Genomic DNA, 27,561 nt, shown 5'->3' on the forward strand with positions numbered 1-27,561 from the left:
GCTGACACTATAGGGAAATGCCATGGACTTTTAAGGAACAAAGTATTCTAGTAATCCTTAGGTCTCTGGATGGTGGTGGCACATGCCTTTAATCCCAGCATTCGGGAAGCACGTGGACCTTTGTGAGTTTGAGGCCAGTCTGATCTACAGAGTGAGTTCCAGGATAGCCAGGGCTACACGAAGAAACCCTGTCCTGAAAACACAAAACCCTATGAAACAAAAACAAGAAAGAAAGAAAGAGAGAGAGAGAGAGAGAGAGAGAGAGACAGACAGACAGACAGAGACAGATAGACAGAGACAGACAGACAGACAGACAGACCATCCTTAGGTCACAATCGAAGCAGATTGTGGGTCACTGTCCTCTCCTGTCTGTTTCCTGGCTCATGGTGTCAGTAGTCTGCTCCAGTGAATAACCCCCACTGTTGCCATCCAGTGCCCTCACTGAAGGCACAAAGCAACATGGCAAGCCAATCTTGGATGGAAGCCTCCAGCACTGAGAGTCAAAACAAACCTTTTCATTTATAAATTAAAAAGCTTTGGGCATTTTGTTATAGCACTGGAAAGCTAAGACATCCCGGACTCTTTACAGCCCGTGTCCTCTTGTCTTGAGCAGCCTGGCTTGCTTGTAGCCTTGTCAGCCTGGCAGGAGAGGGATGGTGCAAACGTTCCTCTCTGACCCCCAAATGAAAATGGCCTTTCTCTTTTAAAGAAGGCTGAGCTGGAAAAGATGAGTGGCCTCCAATTCAATTCAATTCAGTACTCTGTTGCAGAAGTAAGTAATGAAGGGCCTGGCTGCATCTCTCCTGGGGCAATTAGCCCTCACTTACCTTATATTAGGATCATTAGTGACAACAGAGTCCCCTGATCTTAGAACTGAGATTCCTAAAACCGTTTTGTTTTGTTTTGTTTCAAGACAGGGGTTCTCTGGGCTGTCCTGGAACTCACTTTGTAGACCAGGCTGGCCTTGAACTCAGAAATCCACCTGCCTCTGCCTCCCGAGTACTGGGATTAAAGGCAGATGCCACCACTGCCCGGCAAGGTTCCTAAAACTCTTAAGGTCACATCACTCATATATGGCAAAGAAAACTCAAATTCTGGGTCCTTTCTATTCCCAATCCTTCCCCTATAATGACATCTTGGTAAGCTGTTTTTACTGTCTGCATGGCTGCCTGACGCTGACCGTGAACGCACACAGATGTGCATGCACATGTGTTCCTAAGGGTTCTCCTGTGTGTGAACAGACGCTGCCTGTGAAGCTGTACTTCTCTTGTCTCTGTCTAGGCATCAAGGCCTGTGCCACCAGTTCTTAGAGTAACCAAGAAGATATTGAAGCATTCGGGACAACAAACCCAGAAGAAAGAAAGCAGAAGGCAAGGTATGATTTATGCTTCTTCTCAGTGGCTCTGCAGCCTCTGCAAGGTCCCACCTGGGTCCACAAAGGGTCTTAGGTAAGAGTCACAGGCCGTGCCTACCACACAGACCAAGCGCGGGGTTAAGACCAAGGCATCTGAGTTATCCCTTCCATTTCACAGCTTCTGAGACAACACCAGTACATGGTCAGTGGGGCAGCCCAGGGATACAGACATAAGGATGGATTAAGGACTCTGACCACTGGGCCCCGCATCCCCCACAGTCCAGCCTCTGACACAAGTGCCAGCAAGAAGTACACACACAAGGAAGTCATGGGCAAGTGTAGAGTTTATTCTTGTGTTTTAACACCGTGGACAACTGGAGGACAGGCCTAGGATCCCGTTGCCTGAGCAGGGCAGTCTCCACTACTGCTCACCAAGGGGTGACCCCTGGCCAGGTAAGTCCAGGATATGGGTATTCTTAACTCAGCATGGAACCAGGGGCTGCTCCTGACTGGGAGCGAACAGGGTGTGGGTTGGCTAGTCGTCAGTAAGCAGGGCTGGTGGGCAGGCCTCAGGTGAGATGCAATGGCCTTCATGTTCCACCAGGCCTGCAGGACACTGGCAGCCTGGAACACAGGGTCTCACACAGTGGGCTGCCAGTTCCCCTAGGGGTATGTGCCGGTTGAAACAGGTACGGGGACAAGGTGGTCCACACTCATCAAACACAAAGCCACGGTCCACAGGGCAGCCCACCACTGCAGGTAGAGCAGAAAGCAATGTCACAGAGGTCCCCTAGAGCTCCTCTAGCTGTTATGTCACACTTTACAGGCTCCCCATGCCCTCTCTGTCCTGACTTGAGTCTGTTGGGCTGCCCCTCTTTTCTGTACTATGTCTTCTATCAAGGCAAACTGGTACCACCCCCTTACCACAGAGTGTAGGACCCCTCCAGACAGGAGTCACCCCTGCCTGGCGACAGAGGCTAGCGTAGGCTTCAAGGGCATCACAGAGACAGGTGTCAGCTGAGGAGCCTGGTCCACAAGCACACAAGTCGTACACACAGGCAGCAAAGAAGGGTTCCGGTGGCACCACGGCATGGCAGCGACTGAACGGTGAAGACTTCAGGATCCCGCACCGGGCATTGGCCTCACGCCTGGCACGGTAGCCTGCTGCCCGGCACGGGTCCACCTCTCGGCCTGCAGAACACGGGCGGCCAGGCCCCAGCCCCTTGGGGACCTACATGGAGACAGTAATCATGATGTGGAAACATGGCTGGCAAAATTGAGCAGGACGTGTCATGCTCCTGTAAACACCCCACTAAAGAAAGTAGAGGTTTGGGCCAGCTGGAAAGAGGAAGGTGATGGGAAGGGTGACTAAAATACGTTATATACATGTATAAAAATATCAAAATGACATAATATATGCTCATTTTTAAGGGCAAGGCATACTGGTACACACCTATGATCCCAGCATTAGAAGCCTGGGGCAGGAGGATCCTGGGCTAGCTATAACTTGATAACATGGCGAGACTTTGTGTCAAAAAAAGAAAAAGCAAAGGAATCAAAGCTGTCCCTTCAAGAACAGCACACACTGGGCTGTGGATACAGCACAGTTGGAAGACTGCTTGCCTACAGCACAAAGCCCTGCCTTTGTCTGATGCTCTGTGTGGCATAAAAAACCAGAAAACAGTGGTGCAGTCCTGTAATCTCAGCACTTGGAGACAGGCAGGAGAACTAGCCAATCAGCTTGCTACATAGAGTTCAAGGACGATCTGGGTTATGTGAGACCATGTCTCAAAACAAAACAGAAAGAAGCGAAAGTGCCCATTGAGGTGTGATCCTGGTTCTCGGGAAGCTGGGTTAAGAAGGTATCAGGCTTGGAGCCCAGTATGGGCTACCTAGCATGATTCTATATCAAAACCAAACCCATCTATATTCATCTTGTCTTCCTTTTAAGGCTAGAGCAGGTAAATGACTTGTTCAAAATTCCACAGCCAGTGAGTGACAGGGTACGCTCTAGGGATTCGGGTGACACGGTTTCCAGCAGGCCATCTGCCGCTTCCATGACAATGCAGAAGTCTGTCTTGGGTCCCCTGGCAGGGGCTTGTACCCAAGTCCTCTAGCCTGTTGCAACTTCTTGCTCCCAAGCTACTCACCTTCCAGCTGTTCCCAAACGCAGCCTCTGTGGGCAGGAGCCTCCCATCCGGACCCTGCAGATCATCCTGGGCAAAGCCATTGAAGTTTCCACAGAGACCACAAGTCTGGCCCCGGTAGGAGCTGGGAACTCTCACCTCCACCTGGGATTGCCCGTCCCACAGCACCTGTGCAAAGAGGCTTGGGACTAGGGAGTGGGGAAGGATGGAGACCCAAGGAGTTCGAGAGCTAATTTGATAGTCTCCCTGCTGTGGGATGGACAGGTACACACTGCTCATTGAAGGGCCACTTCCCTAGCCTGTGTACATTGTTATACAGCCTGACCAAATGCTGGTGGCAGGGAGAGCTGCCCACTGCATCTTTCAACTGGGCTCCGGGTGGTACAAAACCCTCTTCCTGAGAATCACTGCCTTGGGGCCTTAAGGAAGGTACAATGCCATCAGAGTTTGGATCAAGTGCACACGGCTTGGGTTTGTAAGTTATGGCTTGGGCTGCAAGCAAGCAAGAGATCAAGTCACTTTTCCACATGGGAGGTGGGAGAGTCCTCAGAACACCTTGAACTGCCTCCTGATCCCCACCGATTTTATACACTTTCCCGCTCCTGCCTCCTCCTCCTCCTACCAGGCAGGAACAGATGTTACAGATGTTACAGAATCGTTAGCATGGCTGAGGCTCCAGGACCACCCTGCTTTGCCCTCTGTCCATACCTGAAGCCCAGGCTGGGCATGCAGTATCACAGTGTGACCACGAAGCTCAATGTACAGCAGTGGCTCCCGGAGGAAGGGTAAGGTCACGGTGTGCTGGTCCACCTGGAAAGGGGTCAGGGGAAGGAAGGGGCCATGTCGGATCAGACAGGTGAACTGTGTAGCACTGACCTTCCCTGAGTCCTTAGCTCACCATGACTGTCCTGCCCTGCAGCAGCCTCACGGCCACGGTTCCCAACAGCACTGCTACCTCTTGGGTCCAGGCCACACCCCTCCGGCCCCGGTCATCATTAGTCACGTGCACACTAAGAGGAGGAAGGGCCCGGGTGCCAGAGGTCAGAGGTGCCAGGTTAAGGTGTCAGGGAGTAGAGAGAGGGGTTCGTACCTGAAGTCCTCGCCGTGGCAGTCCTTGGCCAGCACGTAGCTGCAGCTGCCTTGGAAGTGCAGCAGGCGGCCATCGAAGGTGCGGTAATGGGGGTCTCCGAAGGCCATGCAGGAAGCCGGCCGGGGCAAACAGCGGAGACAGCAGCTGCCGGGGCTCAGGGCAGGGACCTCATCCTGGCCTCGGACCCAAACAGAGTCAGTCACAGGACCGGCTCCTGTCAAGTCTCAGCCCTCTGGTGGTCTCACTGATCCCTTGAACCCAGGTTCACCCCCTGGTGGTCACTCCAGGAACAGCACCAGCCCTGGCTCCACTAATAGTTCATGGATGGCAACAGAAACCCAAGCCCCGTCTCCTCCTCACTCTGGGATGGCAGTGCCCGTGTGCCCTGGTCCTACCACCTTGAATCAAGGCACTCACCCGGCCACATGCGAGCTTCCTGCAGCGCTGGGTCTGGCAGTGCACAGTACCAGCCACACAGGAGCAGCTGGTGCAGGCATCCACTGCCCACTGTTCTCCTGAAGCCACCCAGCGACCTTGATGCGTGCATGACTGGGTAGGGTCTGAGGAGAAACGAGACAGGTTCAGTACCCTACTCAAACACAGCAGTGTTTCTGGACAGACATCCATTTCTCCTTCTTAGACTGTGTGGTGGGGGAATCTCAGCAGGAGAGTGATGGATGGAGAGTCGGCAGGACCCCAAGAACACTTGAATAACCTGCACCTGCTACAGGTGAGCTGAGGAACAGCGGGCAAAGGGAGGTGGGTCTAGAATCCACCAGCAAATATGGCCCATGTGGGTAACAGAGGCATTGTTCTGCTGGACAGGCTCCATTTCCACTGCACTGTTGGGTGTTCTTATGAGGCCATTAGAGAGGACTTAGCTATGTTACTCTTCCTTCATCAACACATCCCTCCCCTTGGCACTGCTCGAGGCCCGTGCCAGCTTTAAGCACCTTTAGCCATAAGGACAGGAGAGCTCTTGGCTCTCCTCAAGGTACGCTCCACATGGTCCCGATAAAGACAGATGCCATTGTCTAGGGATTTCCCACAGGAACCAGGCTGTGGCAGTTTGAGTGAAAATGGCCCCCCATAGAATGACAGGGAGTGGCATTATTAGAGGTATGGCCTTGCTGGAGGAAGTGTGCCACGGGGGGGGGGGAATTGAGGTTTTACAAGCAAGACCCAGTGTGACTTTCTCTTCCAGCTGCCTGTAGATTCAGATGTAGAACTCTCAGCTCCTTCTCCTGCACCATGTCTGCCTGCATGCCACCACGCTTCCTGCCATGATGATAATGGCCTAAACCTCTGAACCTGTAAGCCAGCCCCAATTATTTTCCTTTATAATAGTTGCCACAGTCATGGGGGTCTCTTCACAGCAAAAGAAACCCTAACTAAGACACGGGCCATGACCTGCAATGTCTGTGGCCTTCTGAGTAGGGTCTTCGGCAGTGGCTCTTCCACAGTTCCTCTGCCCCAAAGAATACTCAACAGCGCAGGTGGGCATGAAGCCTGGTCCTCAACTCCTTGCCAAGACAATGCAGCTGCTTACTCACACGGCCCCTATTTGCTGGTGGATGTTAGACCTGCCTCCCTTTACCTACCCACTTGTTCCCAGGTTACATGGTAGGTGCAGGCAATACAAGTGTTGCTCTCTACACCCAACTCTCCTGCCAAGAGAGTCTCCACCATGCAGTCTGCGGCGGAGGAGTGGATGACCTTCCCGAAGCACTCTCCCATCTTGGAACTCGCTGTCTCATTCCAGCAGCACCCGAGGGTGCTAATTTCTTTAGCAAGCATCCAGAAAGTCTGGTAAGCCTGGTGGGTATTAGGCCTTGTGTTCAAGCTAGTTGCTTATGGAGTCCTAGAGACCCAGAATGCCAGTCCCCGGAACCCTCCACTGAGCAGACTCCCACACCTGTGAAGTGCAATGTCTACAGTGAGTCTGGAGTCCTCACAGCCCCTGGAAAACCCTCAGGCTTGAGAATGTGGGGTTCGGTCTCTGTTCCTTCTGCCTCATGGGTTGACTGTCCACCCATGTGGACAGCTCCTCTATTTCCACAAAAGCATGGAAGGAACACTCTAACTGCAGACTTCAGGGCACCCACAAGTACCATCCCTTCCCTCCTACATCTCAGGCTTCTCTCTGATGGGGAGACCAAGTCTGGCCACTCACCTATACACACGGGGCAGCAGCTGCCAGGGGCTGTGTGACGCTCCCACAGGGGACAGCTGAGCTCAGGGCAGGGCCGGTGAGTACAGAGCCACGTCAGATCCTATTGTGAGCACGTAAACCCAACATTGAGAAAAGAGCAGATCTTGTGGGGTTGTGGGGACAGAGTTGGGGGCCGGGTGTAGGCAGCAGATGACACTCAGGACAAATGTCAGAGTGAGCAGGAGCTCAGGAGCTACTGAGGGGAAGTGGCTCAGCCTCAGCTCACAGAGCAGAAGGGGCTGGAGGGCTCTGAGGGTCCCCACAGCAGGAGGACTCACCTGACACTGGCAAGTGTAGCAGGGGTCCGGTGGCACCAGCTCAGACCCCACCAGGTCCTCTGTGCAGTTACTCAGTGCCTCTGAGAAAGCAAGAACCCAGAGTGTGGTGAGCGGATCAGGGGACAGGAACTGCAGTCCCAGCTCTGTCCTCAAGAATTCTGTCTCAGACAGACAGACATCCCCAGAACCAGAAAAGTTTGGAGCTTTTTTCTTTTTCTTTTTGGTTATCTCAATGTGAATGATCCATGAATTTGCATGTCATCCTTGCATGGGGCGGGGGGGGGCATGATAATCCGCACAGCATCTTTAGCCTCTTGAGAGAACTTGGCTATGCTGCTAAGGGAGGAGGGGCTGGAAATGGACAGCATGCTCTCACTGAGCATGGAGCTCGCCAGGCTGTCTGGCCTGTTCTTGTCACTTCCCTTCATATAGGTTCCAGTCATGCTTCCACCAACCGATGGACACATTAATTTACTTCTCAGAGTCTCATTGTTTTCATGTGTAACAAGGAATAAAACCACGTCACCTGCCTGGGTCACTATAAAAATGAGATGAGATGCAGCTTATTAGACCCATCAAGTAGTATGCGGTATGCAGTAGGTGCTTAATAAAGGAGGCTGCTTCTCACCCCTTGCGGTTCATCCTAGCAAGTGCTATAAGGATAGATCTTCCTGATGGGAGGCCGTGATGGTTTTACATTGTGAACGTACTGAATACTCCTGAAACTGTATGTTACCACAGAGTTGGAAGTCTTTACAGAAAGAAGTGTAAGAGTGCAGAGGGGCAGGCAATCCCCAGCAGAGAGCCCTGCCTGTTTGTAGGAAGTCGTGAGTGTGCACACAAAGCTGTGCCATCACGTCTAGGATGCTGTATTTCACTGACCTCTGTGATAACACCTGGCTTCTGCAAGGAAGATGGATGGCTGGGTTGAGGAAACTCCAAGCCTTAAATCTAGATAACAGCTGCACTATTTTGCAATATTTATAATAAAAATCCAACTCTCTTTATTTCCACAATTTTTTTTCATCATTTATTTTTTTATTTTTTTTTTTTTTTTTTTTTGAGACAAGATTTCTCTATGTAGTCCAGGCTAGCCTCGAACTTAGAGATCCACCTGCTTCTACCTCCTGGGTGCTGGAATTAAAGGCGTTCACCACCACAGCCCACCCTACATCTTTATAAATTCTTATTTGAAGAAAAGAAACAGAACGGCTCTCTCTATCTTCTCAATGTCCCTTTGCCTCAGCTCCCAAAGAACCAGAAGATAATCGCTACCCTGCAGTGTCACCTACCAGCCAGGATGTTCCACAACCCACGCCAGCTGCAGAGGCTTCCCCCCAGCCTCCCCCCCCCCCGACTTGCTGCCCCCACCCCCACCCCCATCCCCAGTTTGCCAAACTGCTCTCCCTTTGGAGTAGAACAAGCTTCGCCAACTTAGGCAAGAGCTTCCGGAACTGTCTGCTTGAGTCAGGAGAGGCTATGGGAGGAGAGCTAGCGGACTCTACTAGCATTTCTCCAGAGGAGCAGCCCTGCCCTCCTAGATTATCCCATAGCCTAGGACTCACGGGCACAGGTGGGACAGCAGTGCTGGGGGCCAGGAGCAAGAAGCTGGCTCGGTGGGCAACCCACCATACTGGGGCACTGCCGCCGGCGACAGTGAAGGCTGGGAGGTCCCTCACGCTTCCGCTGCAACAAGAATGGACAGAGCTGAGTTCACGGCTGTGGAACCCAAGCTGCTCCTAGGCACCAGGATACCCCCCATCTTCTGCACCCATGTCTTTGGGAGCTGTGGACATGTCAGCTTGCTCCTAATATGGAGGTGATGATCTTTACTTTTCCAAGTTTAACTGTCATGTGACCTTTAACCCTTGGGCACTCTTCATTCCATCCTCCCACTTCACCACCTAACTTATAACACCATTCACCATTAATTTTGGTCTTGATGATAGGTCTCATGTAGCCCAGGCTGACCTCAGACTTAATGTGTAGCCAAGGCTGGCCTTGATGATTTCTTGGTCCTTCAGCCTTTACCTCCCCAGTGCTAGGATTACAGACATATGCTACCTGTGTACGTGGTACTGAGGATTGATTCCAAGGCTTGTGCACACTAGGTGACCACTTTACCAACTGAACTACCTACCCCAGCCCTCATTGTCATATTTTTGTTTTGTTTTGTTTTTTTCGAGACAGAGTTTTTCTGTGTAGCCCTGGCTGACCTGGAACTCACTTTGTAGACCAGGCTGGTCTTGAACTCAGAAATCCACCTGCCTCTGCCTCCTGAGTGTTGGAATTAAAGGCGTGCGCCACCACGCCCGGCTTCATCGTGATATTTAAAGTAGAATGTATACACTTTCCATGCGGTTCTCATTACCCCTGAACACCACCATCCCAAAGACCAGTCAGGGGTCCATCCCCAGCCTCCCGGCTCAGACCTGTGCCCTGTCTAAATCCAGGCCTGCTCCCACTGACCAAGCTCAGCCTCAGTCTCCGGCCCAGAGACACATTCTGACCCCCATGGTCTTGCTCCATGAAGTCTGGAACCCCAAACTTCCAGCCCCACATCCTGCCCTCTCCTACCTCGCAGATGCACACTTCACACGGGTCTGCCCCAGGCTGGAAGCTCTCCCCAGGCTCATACTTCCTGCCCCCATGCTCACAGCCTTGAAGTAAGACAAGAACAGAACAGAGCAAGGAGCCCTTAGGCTGGCTGGGCACCCTCCAGCTCCTGCTCCCCACCCTGGGGCTGAGGCGTGTGCAAGGATGAAGGCCACTTCTCCCGAGCCCCCTCACACCCACCTCTGCCACCCATCCAGCTCAGCATAAAAGCAGGGAGGTGTGGCTCTCACCCCCCAACCGGGTGCTCTCCCTCTCCCCAGGTTCCTAGTACCAGAGCATCGAGGACAGCAGTCGCCGGGCCCCTCCTGGGGCCAGACACAGGCACTGACACACTGGACTTGGGCACAAGTGATGATGCCCTTGTGACACATGCAGGAGGAACAGGGGCTGTCCACTGGCACCCAGCTACTCCCTTCAGGATGTTCGGCCCCATGAGCGAGGCAGCCTGTGTCCCAGGCAGGCAGCTGTAAGCTTTGAGTCTGAGATCTGGACTTCTGCCCCCCCCCCACCCAAGCCCATCTGTAGTCAGCAAGGCATGGGGGTGCTAGGAGGGGACCCTGCAGGGATGTGGCACGGATATGGGCTAGGGCAGAACTCATGTCAGGGGCCACTTGCTTGTTTGATCCAAGCTGCAAGCAGCAGGCACTATATATGGGAACCCACCATGCAACACTGGTATGCAGCAGGCATGTAGTAGGTGCACATGGAATGAATTGTCCTACCACTACCTATATGCTCCAGGTATCTCTCCAAGCCTCGGTCTTCTCCTGTGTTTAATGGGAATTATATCTGCCCTGCTTTGTTTACAAGGCAAGAGATGCTGAACCAGTTCTGGATTAACTACACAGGGTAGGGGTGAGAGGCAGCAGGCTGGCTAAGAAAGGCTGAGGCTCCCCGGCCACTGGCCGGAGTGGACATCTTGACCCTGATACCTGCTATCTGAGCGACTGGGCAAATCATATCACCTCTGTCACCTCCTTTTTCTCATCCTTAAAACATGGGAGGAAGGGGACCAGGGAGACTCCTTAGCCGGTAAATGCACTGGACGCCAAGCTGGACCACCAGAGTTGGATCCCCAGGATCCACGGGGTAAAGGAAGATAAAGGATTCTGATAAGCTGTCCTCTGATCTCCACATGCAGGCTGCGATGTGCTCCCCGACCAAAATAAAGGAAGAAATGTAATAAAAACAGGGTCGAGGTTATCATTTATAGATAAGATAGCTGTGCTCCTTAAAATGAGTTGTGTGTGTGCACGTGCGTGTGTGTGTGTGTGTGTGTGTGTGTGTGTGTGTGTGTGTGTTTGTGTAGTGCTTAGGTCAGGGTCTAGGATACTGAATATACAGTGCTCAATAAATGTTACTAACGATATGATTATTATGACTGGGAAACAGGGAGAGACAGCATGGAGGGGAATCTAGCCTACCCACTAGGGATGTGCTGCTCTGGGGAAAGAAAGGCTGACTGTTGACTAGGGGAACAGCAAGAACTGAGGCAAGAGTGAGAAGGAGGGTTACAGAACCAGGGGTTTCACTGTGAGTAGAGGGGGCTGGGTATACCTGTGCACCGAGGACAACAGGTCCCTGGTTCTGTGACCTGATGCAAGCAGGGCAGGGACGGGCACTGAAGCCTGGTACAGCTGACCTGGCCGGCCTGCAGGCAGGAGACCCAAGGTCAGGTTTACCGTGGAGACTCAGACCCAGGAGCTTGGGCCGCCCTTGCCCAGCCTTGCATCTACGTACCAGACAGTGGCAGCGCTCACAGCTGCCTTCGGGTCCCTCAAACTCCTCCCCATCTTGGTGCTCCTGGCCCTGAGAGACACAGCCTATGGAAGACACACTGCCTGTGGGAAGGGGGTCCGTACCACCCTGCCCCACCTCAGACCTGGCCGAAGGAGACAGGGGCAGGGCACAGGTGCCAGGCACACAGGAGGTAGTGGTAAACCATGCTCACTGCGACAAACAGGGCAGAAGCAGGGGCCTGGAGACGGGTGTGCGCAGGGAGCCGGAGGGCACGGCTTCTTTTGGCAGCGCATAGAACCTTCCTGGGGGAGAGATCACACTGTGACTCGGATTTCCAAGTCACCTTCAAGACAGGCTGCACTACCAGGATGGCAGGCACCCTAGTGAGCTTATCCAGTCCTCTCCCCTGGCCAGAGAGACCTGACCCCAACCTTGTCCCCACCAGTTGTCAGGAGCAAAATACGCTCATTGCAACCTAGGTGCAGTTGACTCTTTCCAGGCCAGAAAGGAAGATAAAGGATGGGAAGATGCCAAGACCCCCAGAGATTCAGCTCACCTCACAGGTGCAGAGGGAGCAGGTGGGGTCAAGGGGGTCAGGAAGGGTCTCTCCAAGGGCAGCAGTGATCCCGTGGTACAGGCATCCTGGCAAAATGGAGAATGCAACGGGATGGCCACTGTCACGAGAGCCCTCCCCTGTCACTTGCATGAACACACACACACACACACACACACACACACACACAGCCATGTTAAGGACCCTTCCCCACAATAAAACCACACAGTTCAGCTAGAGAAAGTATGTCAGAGGAGGATGGGAAGGGAGGAGCGGGAGGGAGGATGTCATCCATGATTTCACAGAGATCTGCGTGGAGGAAGAGGCTGGAAGACAGTAGATGGGAAATGGGCGTGTAAGGCCCAGAGCATGTCCTGCCTGCATGGGAGAGGACAGGGTGGCCCAGGCATGCTGGCTATGTGACCAGACGGGGTGGGTCAGAGAGGGTTGGGCAGGAGAAGCTGTCCCTCCTGGTTGGTGACTCAAGGGTAATGGGAGCCACTGGACGGTTTTCGGGTGTGTGTGTGTGTGTGTGTGTGTGTGTGTGTGTGTGTGTGTGTGTGTGAAGTTTTAAGAAGGCAGCAAGAGAGTTTAAGAGTAAGAATGTTTAGAACACAAAAGACCAATGAGTGAGGTGACAACAGGGACAGAGAAGAGGGCAGAGCAGGCATATGGGGATTCTGAGGGGGTAAGAGAATGTGTGAGCATGTGTGTGTGTGTGTGTGTGTGTGTGTGTGTGTGTGTGTGTGTGTGTGNTGTGTGTGTGTGTGTGTGTGTGTGTGTGTGTGTGTGTGTGTGTGTGGTACCCAGCCACCCTTGAGCCCCGGCAGGAGTGAGGAGGTCAGGGGTACCCCTCCTACCCTGGCAGGTTGGACAGCAGTGCTCGGGTACGATGAGTGGATGGCTGCAGGCTGGAGGCTCACAGGGCCGGCGGGTGCAAGTCACAAAGCCTCCAAGGCAGGTGCATAGATTGCAGGCTTCTCGGGGGTCTGGGAACTCCTGGCTGCTCAAATAGGAGACCCCCAGATACTCACAGCCTGTCAGAGGAGGAGCCAAAGAGGAGGGCAGGCGAGAGGAAAGCAGTCATTCTCTGAGCTTGACCTGGGGCTCCAGGGGTGGGGCTGGGTCCGGGCTCTAGTAAAGGAGACTTAGTAGGGTGGAGTTTGGCCAGGTCACAGGGCAGGCTTTCCCCCTGTATCCCGCAAGAATTCCATCTATAGGGAAAACCCACAAGGCTCTGCCCACAGGGTTAAATGCTCAGCGGGCCACTGCTAGAAGGCACCAATTCTCCTGGGCTAGAGTTAGGGATACAGTGGTGTCAGCTCAAAGGCTGATTACCGAGGGCATAGTCTGCCCTGCACTCCCCTACGACACTGCTTGTATCCTCCTTTTTTAAAAAGTGGCTCAGCAGTTAAGAGCACCTGTTACTCTTGTAGGTGACACAGAGTTCAATTCCCAGGACCTATGCGGCGGCTCACATGGTGGGTCATCTGTGACTCCAGTTTCAGGGAATGTGATACCCAATTCTGACTTCTGAGGGCATTAGACACCACTCATGACACACAGACATACGTGCTGCCAACACACTCATACACACATACTAAAATAATAAATCTAACAAACAAACAACAACATCAACAAATAAAACCCAGCCAGGTGAACAGTAACACACACCTATCATCCCAGCACTTGAGAAATGGAGACAGAATAATCAAGGGTTCTAGGCCAGCCTCAGCTACACAGTGAACGGGAGGTAACAGAGGTGGCTCAGTGGCTAAGAATATATTTGAAACAAGCACTAGGGCCTGGGTTCAGCTCCCAATACCCAAGTAAACAGCCAAACGGGGCTTTCCACACAGCTACAGCCCCAGCTTAGTGGAAACAGAGACCAGAAGGTCATGGGGGCTTGCTGGCTGCCGGTTTAGCTCCAGGTTGAGTAAGAAATCTTGCTTCAATTTTAGAAACAAAAGTGATAATGTTTGGATTTTTACATACCCATACACAAAAAGTACACTCATGCACATAAAATTAAAGAGTTTGAAGTCTAATAATGCATATACACAGATCTATTAGATTATTTAACATTTATTCATATTTTTATTTTATGTACGTTGGTGTTCTCCCATATGTACGTCTGTGTGAGGGTGTCAGATACTGGAGTTGCAGTTAGCTGTGAGCTACTGTGTGGGTGCTGGGAATTGAACCTGGGTTCTCTGGAAGAGCAGCAGTCAGTGCTATTAACCACTGAGTCATCTCTCTAGTCCCCTAGATTTTTCTTTGAAGCAGAATCTCATATTACTGAGGCTGGCCTTGAACTCTTGATCTTGCTGTCTAGAACAGCCTCAGCCCTAGAATGTAGGCATGGGTGACCACATCCAGGTAGAATTTAGCAGTATTGTGTTTTAATTGTATTCGCTTTAACGGCAATCTCTATTCGTGACAAGTCTAATTGTTTCCGTCTAATCCATCTTGGGGACTAATGAGATGGCTCAGTGGGTAAAGGTATTGCCAACATGCCTGACGATCTGAGTTCGATCCCTGGGAACATATGGTAGAAAAGAGAACTGGTCCCACTTGTTCTCTGACCTCCACCCTAAATAAAATTCAATTAACAAGTTCATTTGAGGAAAGTCATTCTATAAATAAAATTACATTTGGTAGAAGATGCTAAAATAAGTGGGGTTTGCGGATGGAAGCTTCTAATCCAGCATTTGGGAGGTGGGGGAAGGAGGAGCAGAACTAATGGTATCCCCCAAGAGACAGCACGTTGGAGGCCAACATGGGCTACATGAGACCCTGGCTCAAAAACTAAAGCTTGCTGAGATAACCTGTGAGTGACAAGGAGTTGGGAGCTTTTTCACAGGGCTGAAAATTAGGCCTGATGGGATTCAGTAATTTGCCCAAGTTCACACACCCAAATTATCTAAGGACAGGAAAGAATTCAGGCATCAGTGCAGAACATGTTGTTGTTGTTGTTGTTGTTGCTGCTGCTGTTGTGTTTTAATTTTCATTTTTTTGAGACAGATTTCTCTGTATAGCCCTGGCTGACCTGGAAGCCCCTATGTAGTCCAGGCTGGCCTCGAACTCAGAGATCTGCTGCCTCTGCCTCCCAAGTGCTAGAATTAAAGGTGTGTGTCACTACCGCCCCCCCTTTTTTTCTTACTGTAAAACATTTTACTATTTTGATCTACTTTGGGGCAGTGAAGAGGAGCTGGCCCAGCTCTCTAGTCCTAGCAGTGTGTCATATCGCGCCCCCCACCCCAACCCCCAACTCACTATCGCAGGCAGGGCAGCAGTCTTCCCTGGAGGGAAAGGGGCACTGTGCAGGGGCACAAGCCCTGGGCTCGCACTTGACGCTGCCCTCCCAACAGAGGCACACGTGGCACGCGACGCTCGGTGATGGAAACCGCTCCCCACTGGCAAACTCCTTCCCCTGATACAGGCAGCCTGGGGAGAAGAGGAGTGACTGGGGAGATCATGGTGGCTGGTAGCCAGACAGTGTTAGTGGACCTCCTTCCTTGTATCCTTACTAAAGTACCCAGGTAGGAGAGACGAGGAAGGAGGATCCCCTGGGAAGGCACATCTGTAAGTGGGGAGCAGGGTATTATGGATGGGAGCCGGGTAACAGGTAGCAAAGTGAGGGGGAGTTGCCACAAAGGAGGTACCGTCGCAAGAGGGGCAACAGGCATCCCGGCGCGGGTGGGCGCAGGGTGCAGGAGGGCAGGTCAGCCGCTGGCAGGACACCGAGCCATCCAGGCAGAGGCAGCGGCTACAGGGGTCTCCCGGTTGGAAAAAATGCTCCTGGTGGCGGACAGGGACCATATTCCCTGACTGTGGGCAGTCAGCAGGGGCGTCTGAGGAAAGAGTGTGGCAGGTCATGCGAGGCAAGAGGAGCCGAGGGGAGGGGTAGCTGAGGGAGCAGAGGTGCCTACTTGGGCACTGAGGGCAGCAGTCTCCCGGAGTGAGGACTGGCTGCGGACAGGACAGTGGCGGACAGCGACGCGCCAGGCACTGTACATTGCCGCTCTGCGAAAGGACAGACCAATGAAGCCAAGTCGGGGTTAGTGCGAAGTGGCCCCCACCCCTTATGCACCTCCCACCCCTTATGCCGCTCCCCTTTCCTCCGGGTCATACTCACCAGACAGTGACACAGGCGACACGGATCAGTGGGATGTGGGAAGTCTGCTCCGTTGGGGTACTCTTTCCCGCCAAAGGCACAGCCTGAAGAGGGGGCAGATATGAGCTGCTGTCCCCTGTGGAGGAGTCCTCCGTGCCAGGTACACCCATCCCCAGTCCAGACTCCTCACCCGTGCAGTCATTCCTGCAGCAGGTGCCTGGCAGAGGGTGACCACAGGGGGCGCTGGGGCAGGCACGGAGCTGGCAGTGAGCTTGGCCTTCCTGACACTGGCACTCCTGGCAGGGGTCTCTTGGATGAGGGAAGCGTTCCCCGTCTACAAACACCTGTGCCTCCAAGATGCAGTCTGGGCAGCAGAAACAGGAGTTCAGGCAGAGACTGACAGAGCAGCTTCTCTGAGGCTCCCAGAATTCACCAGTTTGGAGGTTGTCTCTAACCAAGGAAATGGGGCTGTGTGTAGCAATGTGTATAGCTCTCACAGGTGTGGGAATTTTGAGTCCCCTTCTCTTTATTTGCAGATGGGGATGGATGTGTATCTCTGAGGATGCTGAGAAGAAAAGTTTACATACGTGTGCCTAGGACACATATCCACGCCCACGGGGACTGTGCAGGCCCCATCATATCCCTGTTGCAGGAACCTGCGTTACGTGGGTGTATTGGTGAGTTCATCTGAGGATATGTGACAGGGTGACAGGGAAAGGTGGTCCCCTAACACAAGAAGATAACAAATCTTTATTTCCCTCACGCCTATGACCTTGTGAGTTCCAAAGCATTTTTAGTTGCTTTGGAAGATATCTGTTGGTCCCCGTGGACTGTGTGGACAACAGGGTCTGGGCCTCGAGGCCAGTCAGTCACAATAAATGCATACCTGGGCACTTGGGGCAGCACTGGCCTGGTCCATTCTGGGGCTTGGCACAGGTTGTGGAAGGACAGTTGATCAACGAACACCTCACAGTCCCATCCTGGCAGCAGGGAAGAGGTCGTGGGAGAGGGCTGGGGGGGGGGGGCGGTATGCAGGGCAACTGTCAGCCCGGGAATGTACCTTGCAGTAGCAGGTCTGACAAGGGCTTTCCACATCGGTGAAGTTCTGCCCGTTAGCATACACCAGGCTGTGGTAGGTGCAGCTATCACAGCTGGGGCAGCAGGCACCTAGAGGGAGCAGGCTGGTCAGGGTGGGCTGGTCAAAGCCAGAGAAGGGCAAGGTAAGATCTGGCTGGGCACTCACCAGGTGGCTGGGTAGGATGTTGGCAGGGTTCTGGGGAGCAAAGCACAGCCCTGCACACAGGCACTCCGTCTTGGCAGGAACAGGAAGTACAGGGCTGGTCATCTGGCTCCCACTGGATCCCCTCGGCAAACTCCTCACCATCAAGCACACAGGCTGCGGCAAGGAGGTCTGTCACCATGCAACCTGAATACCTTCATCCATCCTTGTCCTTCCCAACCTGGCGCGGGGGGGGGGGGGAGCACCCTGGTTCATAGCCCCCTTCAAACTTCCAAATGCCTAGTAGACCATCCTTTCTGGAGTGGAGTTCTCCCCTAAACCCTACTCCATGGTAATAGTGCCCTTAGCAGTTGCTCCCCAGCACACACACATACACACCAGAGCAAAGCTGGGGGCCAGAGGCAGAGCGGACACAGGGAGTGACCGGGCAGTCCTGTTCTTCACAGGATACTTCACCAGCCTAGGGAGAAGGCTAAGTGAGAAGCCTTTAAGGATTGATGCAGAGCTGGGCGGAAGGTAGGCTCACTCACCTGGCAGACGCACCGAAGGCAGCGGCCATTCTCTTGGAGGGTGAAGGTCTCCTGGCTCCGATATTCATGTCCCTGGTATTTACAGCCTGGACAGGAGGACAGGGGACTGGGGGACAGGACTAGTGGCTGAGCGGGAAGCATCATGCCACTCCAAGGCAAATACCCCTATCTTGAGGAAGATTGCCTAGGCATGACCTTTAGGCCACCACAGAGATGCGCGCCTCGAGAGGAGAGGTAAGGATTCAACTCTGGGGGAGGGGTGTAGGTGCAAGGCAAGCAGAGCTCACCACAGTCCAGAGCCTGTCCCTAGTTGGTGCCTGCCCCCTGCACGGTGAATGGCGACCGTGCCCCCACTCACCATCACAGACAGGGCAGCATTGCCCAGGAATCCTGCCCGGGTATCTGCAGGGTGCAGGCGGGCAGGGCAGAGGCTCACACTGGACACTCCCATTCTGCTAACAGGGCCCAGTCAGCAGGAAGCAGGCAGGTCCTGAAGCCAGGCCCTCCCTGCCAGGCAGCCATACTCACGGTACACCGACAGCTGGAGCAGGGGTCCTGGGAGCGCACGGGCTCCCCGCTGCTGTGCTCCCGCCCATTTAGGAAACAGCCTGTGGGAGAAAGATGCTCAGACAGGGATCATTGCCAGCCACCAGCTCTTCTGCCCTCTCTAGAGACGCTGTCCCACTCCTGACTCACCATCACACACCGGGCAGCAGGTGCCTGGAAGGGGCCTGGCAGGGTATGGACACAGGCTGGCACACTCCCGCTGGCGGCACTGGATGCGGCCCTCCTGGCAAGGGTAGGCAGAGGAGAGACCCCATCCCCAGAGTTCAACCAAGAAAGAGAAATGGCACTAGACACCCAGCCGTACACTAACTGCGTGTTCTTATGGCATGAAATGCATCCCTCCAGATTTGTAGGTTGAAATGGCTGGCGCTGGTACCTCAGAACATGATCTCTTTTGAAAACAGAGTTGAAGATGTGGTTAGTTAGTGGGGTATTATTGGAGTAGGTTGTCCCCCTAATTCAACATGAGTTAGTGTTCCTATAAAAAAAAGGGGAACTTGGATTCGGTTGCGGCTGGATCTCTGCATCCGAATCTGAGTTCATCTTGTGACATGTTCTCCCTGTGAGCATGTCTGAATCTGAGTGGGGAATGCACTAAAAAAGAAAATAAAGGAACTGGAGAGATGGCTCAGTGGTTAAGAGCACTGACTGCTCTTCCAGAGGTCCTGAGGTCAATTCCCAGCAACCACATGGTGGCTCACAACCATCTGTAATGGGATCTGACGCCCTCTTCTGGTGTGTCTGAGGACAGCAACAGTGTCTTCACATATATAAAATAAATAAATCTTTTTTTTTTTAAATGTAAGAAATCTATTTAAGAAATTTAAGAAATATATTTACAAAAAGAAGAAAATCGAGGCCAGCCGTAGTGGCAAACAGCTTTAACCCCAGCCCTTGGGAGACAGGGGTAGGCAGATCTCTGTGAGGTCAAGGCCAGTCTGGTCTATATTGTGAAGTTCTGTTTTTTTTTTTTTTTTTTTTAAATCTTTATAAATGAAACATAAAAATAAATCTTTTTTTAAAAAAAATTGCTGCTTTAGAAGCCAAAGAATGCTGACAAAGACCAGAAGCCAGGAACGGCACAGCCCTCCCTCCAAGCCAACCACACCTCCCTCCCTTGAGTCTTGAACTTCTGGCTTCCAGAACTATGGACTGTATTCATGTTGTTTCAAGTCATTAGTTACAGAAGCCCCAGGAAACTAGCACAGAGGTACAGCCTAGCATGTTACTTAGTGATCTGTGACTCAGTTTACCTATCTGAAAACAAAAGAGAATAGTAATCCTCTGCTGGTAGGCTTGAGGGGTTAAGAGCAGGTGGGGCATCTACCTCAGGTACTTACAACTTGTTCCAACATCCATACATCTTTCCCGACTTCCCCCTCTGCACCCACCACCCCACCCAGGCAGTCCTACAGCCAGGCTGCTGAAGAACAAGATAACACAAGCCACGTAAGCCTCGTAAATGTTTTTTCAAGGTCAACTTTTGAAGCAGAAAAGGATACAGAGAAAATTAAAACTTAACATTGTAATTTACCTATTACATGTGAAGTATTATTTCTACATGCAATCAACATAGAATATTAATAAGATGTTTTTCATTCCTTTGTATCCTACTGACCCTTCATTTTGTTTTATTTCTTTTTGTTGTTGTTATTGTTTTGCTTTAAGGAAAGATGGTTGAGACAAGTTCTCACTTTTATAACCCATGCTGTCCTCATATTCATGGTCTTCCTGCTTTGGAATCACAGACAGTGTAAGCCACATCCAGTTTATACTCTTTTTTTTGCGGGGGGAGGGGGAACTACTATGTAGCCCAGGCTAGCCCTAAATTCATGAATTTTTTTTTTTCTCTCTGCCTCTTAAATGCTGAAACCAAATGCATTTGCCACCACATCTAGCCCATAACAGTTCTGGCCGGCCACATCTTAAGGAATTCGGTGTCACCGGATTGGATAGTCCAACTGTAGGCCTCACTCCCTAGAGCTCGCCTGCTATCTTGGCTCTCCACAAATCCATGAGCTCCGTGAGCTAAGACTACCAGCCTGCTGAACGGAGTAGCAAAACAGGCAAGCCCACCAGGTTGCATGCTCACGGGGCCCACAATGCAATTGACTGCATCTCTGTCTCCTTTCCGTGCCCGTAGCTGTGGCCCACGGAATGAAATCTAGAATCCAACAGGCTTGGTGTCAGGGCAGGGTGAAGGAAAGTCCAACGGCACCCCAGGACTCACCAGGCACTGGCAGATGCGGCAGGGGTCTCCAGGAGTGGTCCACTCTTGGCCATGGTCCCTGTGAGAGTTCCCTTCTGTGCAGCCTGGGGCTGGGGACAGAGAACAGGCCTAGTGGGAATTATCTTGGGCCCCATCTTGCCTTCCTCTCCACCCTCCACTCATGCTCCTACCTCAGGGACTCTCAACGCCCCAGACAGGGAAAGGTCCTCACTGCTCCTCAGCCTGCTCTCCCATGCCTTCCAGGACAGCCCAGCGCCCCACACGCCCCACCGTGGTGACCGCTTCTCACCTCTCCCTCTCAGCGTTGGCCAGTCCTCCCCATGATAGAAGTCTCCTAACACACACACCCAGAGCTGAGTCCAAGCCTTGCACATGCAGGCCTCATCCCAGACACTCCTGTCTTCTTCATCTCTCCCTCCTTATCCAGCGTCACTCCAGCCAGGATATCCCCCTGGAATGCCTTCCATCTGTAGGCCTTGGTCTCCTTCTCCTTAGGTTCAGCAGTACCTGGTCCCTGCTTCTGCCTCTTGCCTGTGCAACTCTACTTTCTAGTGTTGGTGTGACTCAGGGTCACCATCTAGTGGCAATCCCTGAGGGAGGACTCCGGGTCTGGGAACCCAGAGCAGATGATGGTCATTGATTATACAACACCAGAAGGTATATCACATGCACCCTCCAAATGGAGAAACCGAGGCACAATGACTTAAGAGTCATGGCACTGACTAAGAGGCAGTGGGAAGTTTTGAACTCAGGTTCTGTAGCTCCAGAATGTACTGAACTAGCATTGCTTGCCCACCGATCAAACATCAGTCTGGAAGGAACGGCTCTGGAGTGGAAAGATAGGACAACCTGCCTGCTGGGGACTCTACAAAAAAAAAGGTGTCACAGGGACTAGGAAGATGGCTCAGTGCTCTCTCAGACTTCTCTTCCAGAAGACATGAGTTGAGTCCTCAGCACCACATCCACAGGCGTGGCAATACATGGTGCATAGGCATGCAATGGGAACAAAACAGATACCCATACACATTAAATTAATGAGTAAATAAATGAGAGGGTCATGGGTTCTCACCTTGGCAGACTGGGCAGCAGTGTCCAGGCCTCAGGACCGGATTGAGGCAGGGGCTTGGCTGGCACTTCACAGGTACACATCGAACCAGGCTCCTCTACAATGGACAGAGTCCTTAACACCGCTGGGTGTGACTTCCAGCAGGTTCAAGGTGGACAGGGGTTCAGTAGGGATGGAGGGAGAAATCTCAATGGCACCGGGCTCAGAAGACATGTACAGGGCTAACCGTGATGAACATGGCAGGATGGGACAGACGGGGTCCGGGAAAGCAGGTCTGGGCAGAGGGAGGCTGCACCAACTCACCAGGCAAGAGCACTGGAGGCATGGGTTGGAACTGGACAAGAAGTTAGTCCCTTCCTGGTGAAGCTGCCCTTCGTACTCACAGCCTGGAAGGATGACAAGGGGTCACCAGGGAGCACAAAGGGTGGGCATAACCCAGGGGAGTGCATCGCCTCAAATAGGTGTGGCCCCACGGAGGCTGAGGGGATGAACGGGACGAATGGGAGGTCACCTGGCCGGCAGATGGGACAACATTCTCCAGGGGGGATGAAGCTCTCCAGACAGTTAAGCTCAGAACATGAAGGCCCCCGGCACTGCACAGCTCCTGCCTGCAGAGCAGACACCAAGCCCTGCATTGAGCTCTCCCCGCCATCCATGCTGGGGCATTCTGCAGATCTCAAAGGTCTAACGGGCTGCAAACCCAGATGCCCAGAGGCAGGGCCAGGCCTGGGGTAATGCAGAGCAATGGGAACATTAACAGTGGCACAGGCTAGACCCTAGTTCTCTTACCAGTTCAGCTTGGTCTACCCAGTAAGTTTCAGGCTACAGTGTGAGATCCTATCTCAAGAAATAAAAACCAGCCGGGTAGTGGTGGCGCCCGCCTTTAATCCCAGCACTTGGGAGGCAGAGACAGGTGGATTTTTGAGTTTGAGGCCAGCCTGGTCTACAGAGTGAGTTCTAGGACAGCCAGGGTTACACAGAGAAACCCTGTCTCAAAAAACCAAAGAGAGAGAGAGAGAGAGAGAGACAGACAGACAGACAGACAGACAGACAGACAGACAGACAGACAGACAGTGGTACACACTTAGAATGCCAGCATTTGGAAGGCAGAGACAGGAGGATCAGGATTTCATGATACCAGCTTCAGTATCATGAAACAGTCTCAAAAAAAAGGGAAGGACCCAATTATCATGTGGGTATACTTAATATATTGAAAAATCACATGTTATTTGAAATTCAGATTTTTGCAAAGCCCAACTAAGAAGAAATGAACTCAGGAGGCAGAAGCAGGAGGACATCTGTGAGTTTGAGGTCAGCCTGCCTACACAGCAAGTTCTAGGCCAGCCAGTGCTAGATGCTGAGACTCTGACTCCAACAGAAACCTCCTACAGAGCCACTGCCTTCCCTCACCCAGTTCTCTGCAAGTCACTGACATCGCCGCCGCCCTTCAAGCCTCCCAAGTCTGGTTTGTTATTTGTTCTATGGGGTTGAACTACGAGCAGCCCCTGCCTGCAGCCCCCTGCCCTCTCTGGCCCTGTGTCCAGACAAGAGCTAGAGCAGCCTTCCAACTGGTCTCCGCATCTATTCCATACCAGACAGATGTCCCTAGGACTTCAGTAGGCCCCCACAGCCTGCAGAAGGAAAGCCAAATGGATGAGCGCAGTATCCTGTCTCTTCTGGCCCCGTTAGGCAAACTCCTGCCTCATGTCCTCCCACCTCTGTACCTGAATAAGGAGGCCTCTTAAGCATTCCTCTTTCTGGTACAACCCCGCCAAGAAGCTTTGGGGCCCAATAAATTTGTGGAGACTGAGCTCCGGAAAGTAGAACCTGCTGGAATCCCAAGGTCATAGATGAAAGTCTGGGCAGAAAGGGCAGAGAGACTCCATGACACAACTAGTAGAGCATAGCATGGCAGTGATGGGTGGTNAGAGAGAGGCCAACAGGTGACAGCGACAGGTGCAGGATATCCAGGTGGGTCTCAAGCACTCACCAGACAGNGGCAGGTGGTACAGGCATCTGGGGAGAAGGTCTCCCCATGACCATAAGACTGCCCATTGTGGCTGCAGCCTGAGGTGGAGACAGCGATGTCACCTGAGACCCCAGTGCCTCCTCCAGGCCCCCAAATAGCCATGATGGGTGGATGGGAGGATACTGACCACGGCAGTGGGGCAGGTTGGGTTGGTGGCTACAGTGCGCGGTCCCATCACGGCACACGCAGGCTGTGCAGGCATCAGGTTCCCAGCGCGCTCCTTCGGGACAGGTGCGACCTGGCCCCCAGCACTGGGGGGAGATGGGGCAGCACTCACAGGACGCCAGCTGCACCACCCTGGCTTGCAACTCCCTGTTCTGGGGAAAGCAAGAGCAGGAGGTGGGAAGCTCAGCTTAGCTTCTTTCGTGGACAGTTTTTTCATGTGTTGTGAGACAGAGAAACTGAGGCAGGATGAGAATTCCTGAACAGAGGTGAGTACCCTTCTATCAGCCTGTTTCCGGGAAGATTTCCCTTGAACACAGAATTTCAGGACTTGATCCATGCTCCAATAATTACAGAGTAATTTGGAGGGAGGAGTGAACCTGGCTGGTCGTTACTTGTGATGCTCCGTCTGGTCTTAAACTCATACCAATCCTCCTGCCTCAGTCTTTCGGGTGTTGGCACTACAGGCATCATGCATCACTTTGCCTGGCTTTTAAAGACATTTATTACCCAGCCATAATCTTTCCCAGTAGCGCTTTATGCTTGACGGTATCCCATTCTCTTTGCCAAATCCATGAGAGATTTTGTAAACCTGGAGGTGCTACGTTTCTAAAAGAAATTTCGACCAAGTCAGATTAAGAACCTCTCTGTGTTTTCACAACAAAATTCTAAGGGCTAGGGAGATATATCTTAGTGGTACAGTCCTTGCCCAGCATGTGTGAGGACCTGAGTTCACTCTTAAGCATCATCAAAACAATAAACAAACAGACAAAGCAAGGGCTAGTGAGATGGTTCAGTGGTCATGAGATCAACTGCTCCTTCAGAGGACCTGATGTGGCTCCCAGTGGCGGCTAGTAACAGGGTGTTGAGGCCCTTGGAACTCCAGTTCCAAGGGCCTCAACACCCTCTTCTGGACACACATGCTGTGCATACATACAAACACCCATACACATAAAATAAAAATAAATCTTAAAAATAAAATAGCAACAAAGGTTGGTTGTTGTGGTGCAACGCCTTTAATTCCAGTATTTGGGGGACGGGAGTAGGGGGATCTCTGTGAGTTCAAGGCTAGCTTGGTCTTCATAGTAAGTTTCAGGACAGATGGATATATGTAGAGAGAACCCGTCTCAAACAAAACAAACAAAAACAAACCCCTCTATTTTATCTTCAAGGCTTCCAAAACTCAAGCCCACTCCTTCTCCCATTATACAAAGCCCATCCTACCCCCACCCCCCCCACCCCCCACGGTACCTGCTTTCTGAGGTCAGTAACCTCTGCCTCCAGCCGTTCCAGCCTCTCCTCCAGGGGGCACCACTGCTGTTGGTGGGTCTCACCAGGGACCAAGGAGTGGGAGGTTGCCTGGTGCCGAGAGGTAACTTCAGCAAGCCTAGGCTGCTCTCTGGAGACCTCTCCACCTGAAGGACACAGAACCCAGCTTGACCTGTAGGCAGAGGCTGGTGAGGTCTCCTGGGTTCCGTCCTCTGAACCATGAAGGGGACAAGGGTCATCCTGTGCCCTCTCCTTTCCACCTACTTCTCCAGGGGAGGAGACATGGTCTTTGAAGGTGCCAGAGAGGAAGCAAGGAGGCAGGAAGACCATGAGAACCCAGAAACGAGAGGAGGCAGATGCCCTGAGAGCACTACACCAGCCTCCCAAAGGGGGACACAGCAGTATCCCAACCCAGACCCCCCTGCAGCCTGTTCTGACTGTGGGGATCTTTAGTCATGGAGGTGGGATGCTCGGACCATCCATCCACTGTGGGTCAGAGACAGCTCAGAAGTCTGATATGCTATGCTAGGATCAAGAGACAGCACGGGCTGAAATGAAGATGAGGATGTGGGATGAGTGCAAGAACGAATTGGTGTGTGTATATACATGTTGTGTCCACTCATCTATACCCATCAGTAAAGGAGCTACGTGTGGCAGAAGCCAGGAACCCCCAAATTGGATGCAGTGGGCTCTGGAAGGCAGGAGCTAGCTGTGCTGTGTTGCCAACAGCATGCAACACTCCAACAGATGCAGCGCTCCAGACACAGAGGACAACCTGTCCCTGGGGCTAGATAACTTCATGTCCAGGAAGGAAGCCCGTGCCTCTGAGCTTAGACCTGGGGTGGGGCCCAGCTACATTCCTCTTCACCTTATGCCCACTCCCAAGTCAGGAAGGTAGAGGTGAGGGCGCTGGCCACAGACATCATGGAGTGGAGGGCTCTCCAGAAGTGGTGACCAAGAAAGGGGCTGAAGGAGATGTCTGGCCTTTCTTTCCCACAATGGCAACTCAATCTGGACGAGCTGGAGTAACTGAAAATCTTTCTCCCAGGGACACCGGGCCTGCGAAGCAGGGGGATGTCACCTACTCCTTTCTTTCTACTGTCACCATGAAGAAGGGGACGTTCCAGCCCAATTTCCATGGTTCAATGAATGCCACCCCAACTCAGTTACTCAAGGCAAAAATCTGGGGTTCAGTGCTACTCTCCTGTATCCCTTAGTTCCCATCAGTCTCTGGTTTCCCTCAGTTGCCTCATAATCCACGGCCTCCCACCCCCACCCCCACCCTGTCCCACTGTCAGCACAGAAGCTAAAGAGAAAGCCTCCTACTGCAGTTTGCCCCTCTCTCACACAGCACAAGGAGTCAAGCAGCAAGTTAAGACTTCATCTGTCATTACAGCACTGCCCAGCTCTCCCTCCCGCCGCTGTCACCATACAGCCATACAGCCATACAGCTCTCCATACAGCTCTCCCCACCACAGGTCCCAGCCGTTCTACCTTCACACCACCAGCATCCCATACAGCCTGTTCTCACCTTATCCCCGGAAATTGGCACTGTCTTGGTATGGTCTCCCCACCCAACTTCCATCCACAAGGATGACGTTTGCTCGTGGGCAGGGTCTGAGTGTCTGAAACCCTTCGCCCAAGCTTGACCTCCTCTAGCGACCCAACCCTTAAAGCCCCAGCACCCAACCAGCTCCTCCTGCTTTGCTTAAGCAGGCACAACGGAGGGGGCCAAGGAGCCATTCAGGGTGCCCTCTGGGATCCCCAGCTGAAGACAGGCTCAGTCCCTTTTCCTGGAAGATCTGCAGAAAGTCCTGGAAGTGGCTCGAGCCTGGTTGCTCCCCAGAAACTGTCTTCTTCGGGTTCCTCCTCACCCTCCTACCCTGCTCTTGCAGAGACCATCCATTCGTGCAAGCCTCAAGACTTATAGCCTGACAGGACGAAGTCAGTTCCCACAGCGTGCGCTCCCCTCCCCCTCTCCTCAATACAAATAATTAACTTCAGATACTCAGATGCCAGGACAGCCTCTGCTTCACCGCTACTCAGGACTCCTTGGTAGGAACCACAGAAGGACCCGGCCCAGTTCAACAACCCCTGTCTGGTCGCCCTGCCCCCACCCTGCTCACCCACCGACGGGGAGGACCGAGAGAGAGCACCAAGGCCGGCCAGCGACGCGCAACCCAGGCGGGGATGGAGAAGTGTTCTGGCCCGGTCCGACGATCTACTGGGCTGAGCCAGAAGTTGGGGCACACCCAGGACGCTCCGACTCACCCCGTGCGGCCAGCGCCTGGCTCCCGAGGTGCAGGAGCAGCAGTAGCAGTGCCACCCGTGCCCCCGCCATGCTCGCTCGACCCTCCTCGC

General features: G+C 52.8%; 1 protein-coding gene across 1 annotated transcript; it reads right to left on the reverse strand.

Moving 5' to 3' along the window:
• Window positions 1-1,680: 1,680 nt before the first annotated feature.
• Kcp (kielin cysteine rich BMP regulator) lies at window positions 1,681-27,561 on the reverse strand. The gene is made up of 38 exons (XM_021190333.1): window positions 27,472-27,561; window positions 25,183-25,346; window positions 23,897-24,086; window positions 23,731-23,807; window positions 22,252-22,348; window positions 22,044-22,126; window positions 21,744-21,837; window positions 20,675-20,763; window positions 18,574-18,667; window positions 18,406-18,485; window positions 18,236-18,329; window positions 17,878-17,963; window positions 17,726-17,807; window positions 17,351-17,503; window positions 17,168-17,274; window positions 16,994-17,087; window positions 16,298-16,471; window positions 16,129-16,211; window positions 15,923-16,016; window positions 15,656-15,844; window positions 15,267-15,437; window positions 12,851-13,027; window positions 11,994-12,079; window positions 11,649-11,739; window positions 11,438-11,520; window positions 11,255-11,348; window positions 9,969-10,142; window positions 9,659-9,741; window positions 8,647-8,767; window positions 7,082-7,161; window positions 6,765-6,864; window positions 5,009-5,151; window positions 4,592-4,764; window positions 4,400-4,511; window positions 4,210-4,311; window positions 3,505-3,669; window positions 2,279-2,585; window positions 1,681-2,107 (listed from the first exon to the last, which is right to left on the reverse strand). Exons 1-38 carry the CDS (start codon window positions 27,539-27,541, stop codon window positions 1,890-1,892), a joined length of 4,674 nt encoding a protein of 1,557 aa, XP_021045992.1. The 5' UTR covers window positions 27,542-27,561; the 3' UTR covers window positions 1,681-1,889.

Source organism: Mus pahari, chromosome 2, assembly GCF_900095145.1.
Source record: "Mus pahari chromosome 2, PAHARI_EIJ_v1.1, whole genome shotgun sequence".
Taxonomy (NCBI): domain Eukaryota; kingdom Metazoa; phylum Chordata; class Mammalia; order Rodentia; family Muridae; genus Mus; species Mus pahari.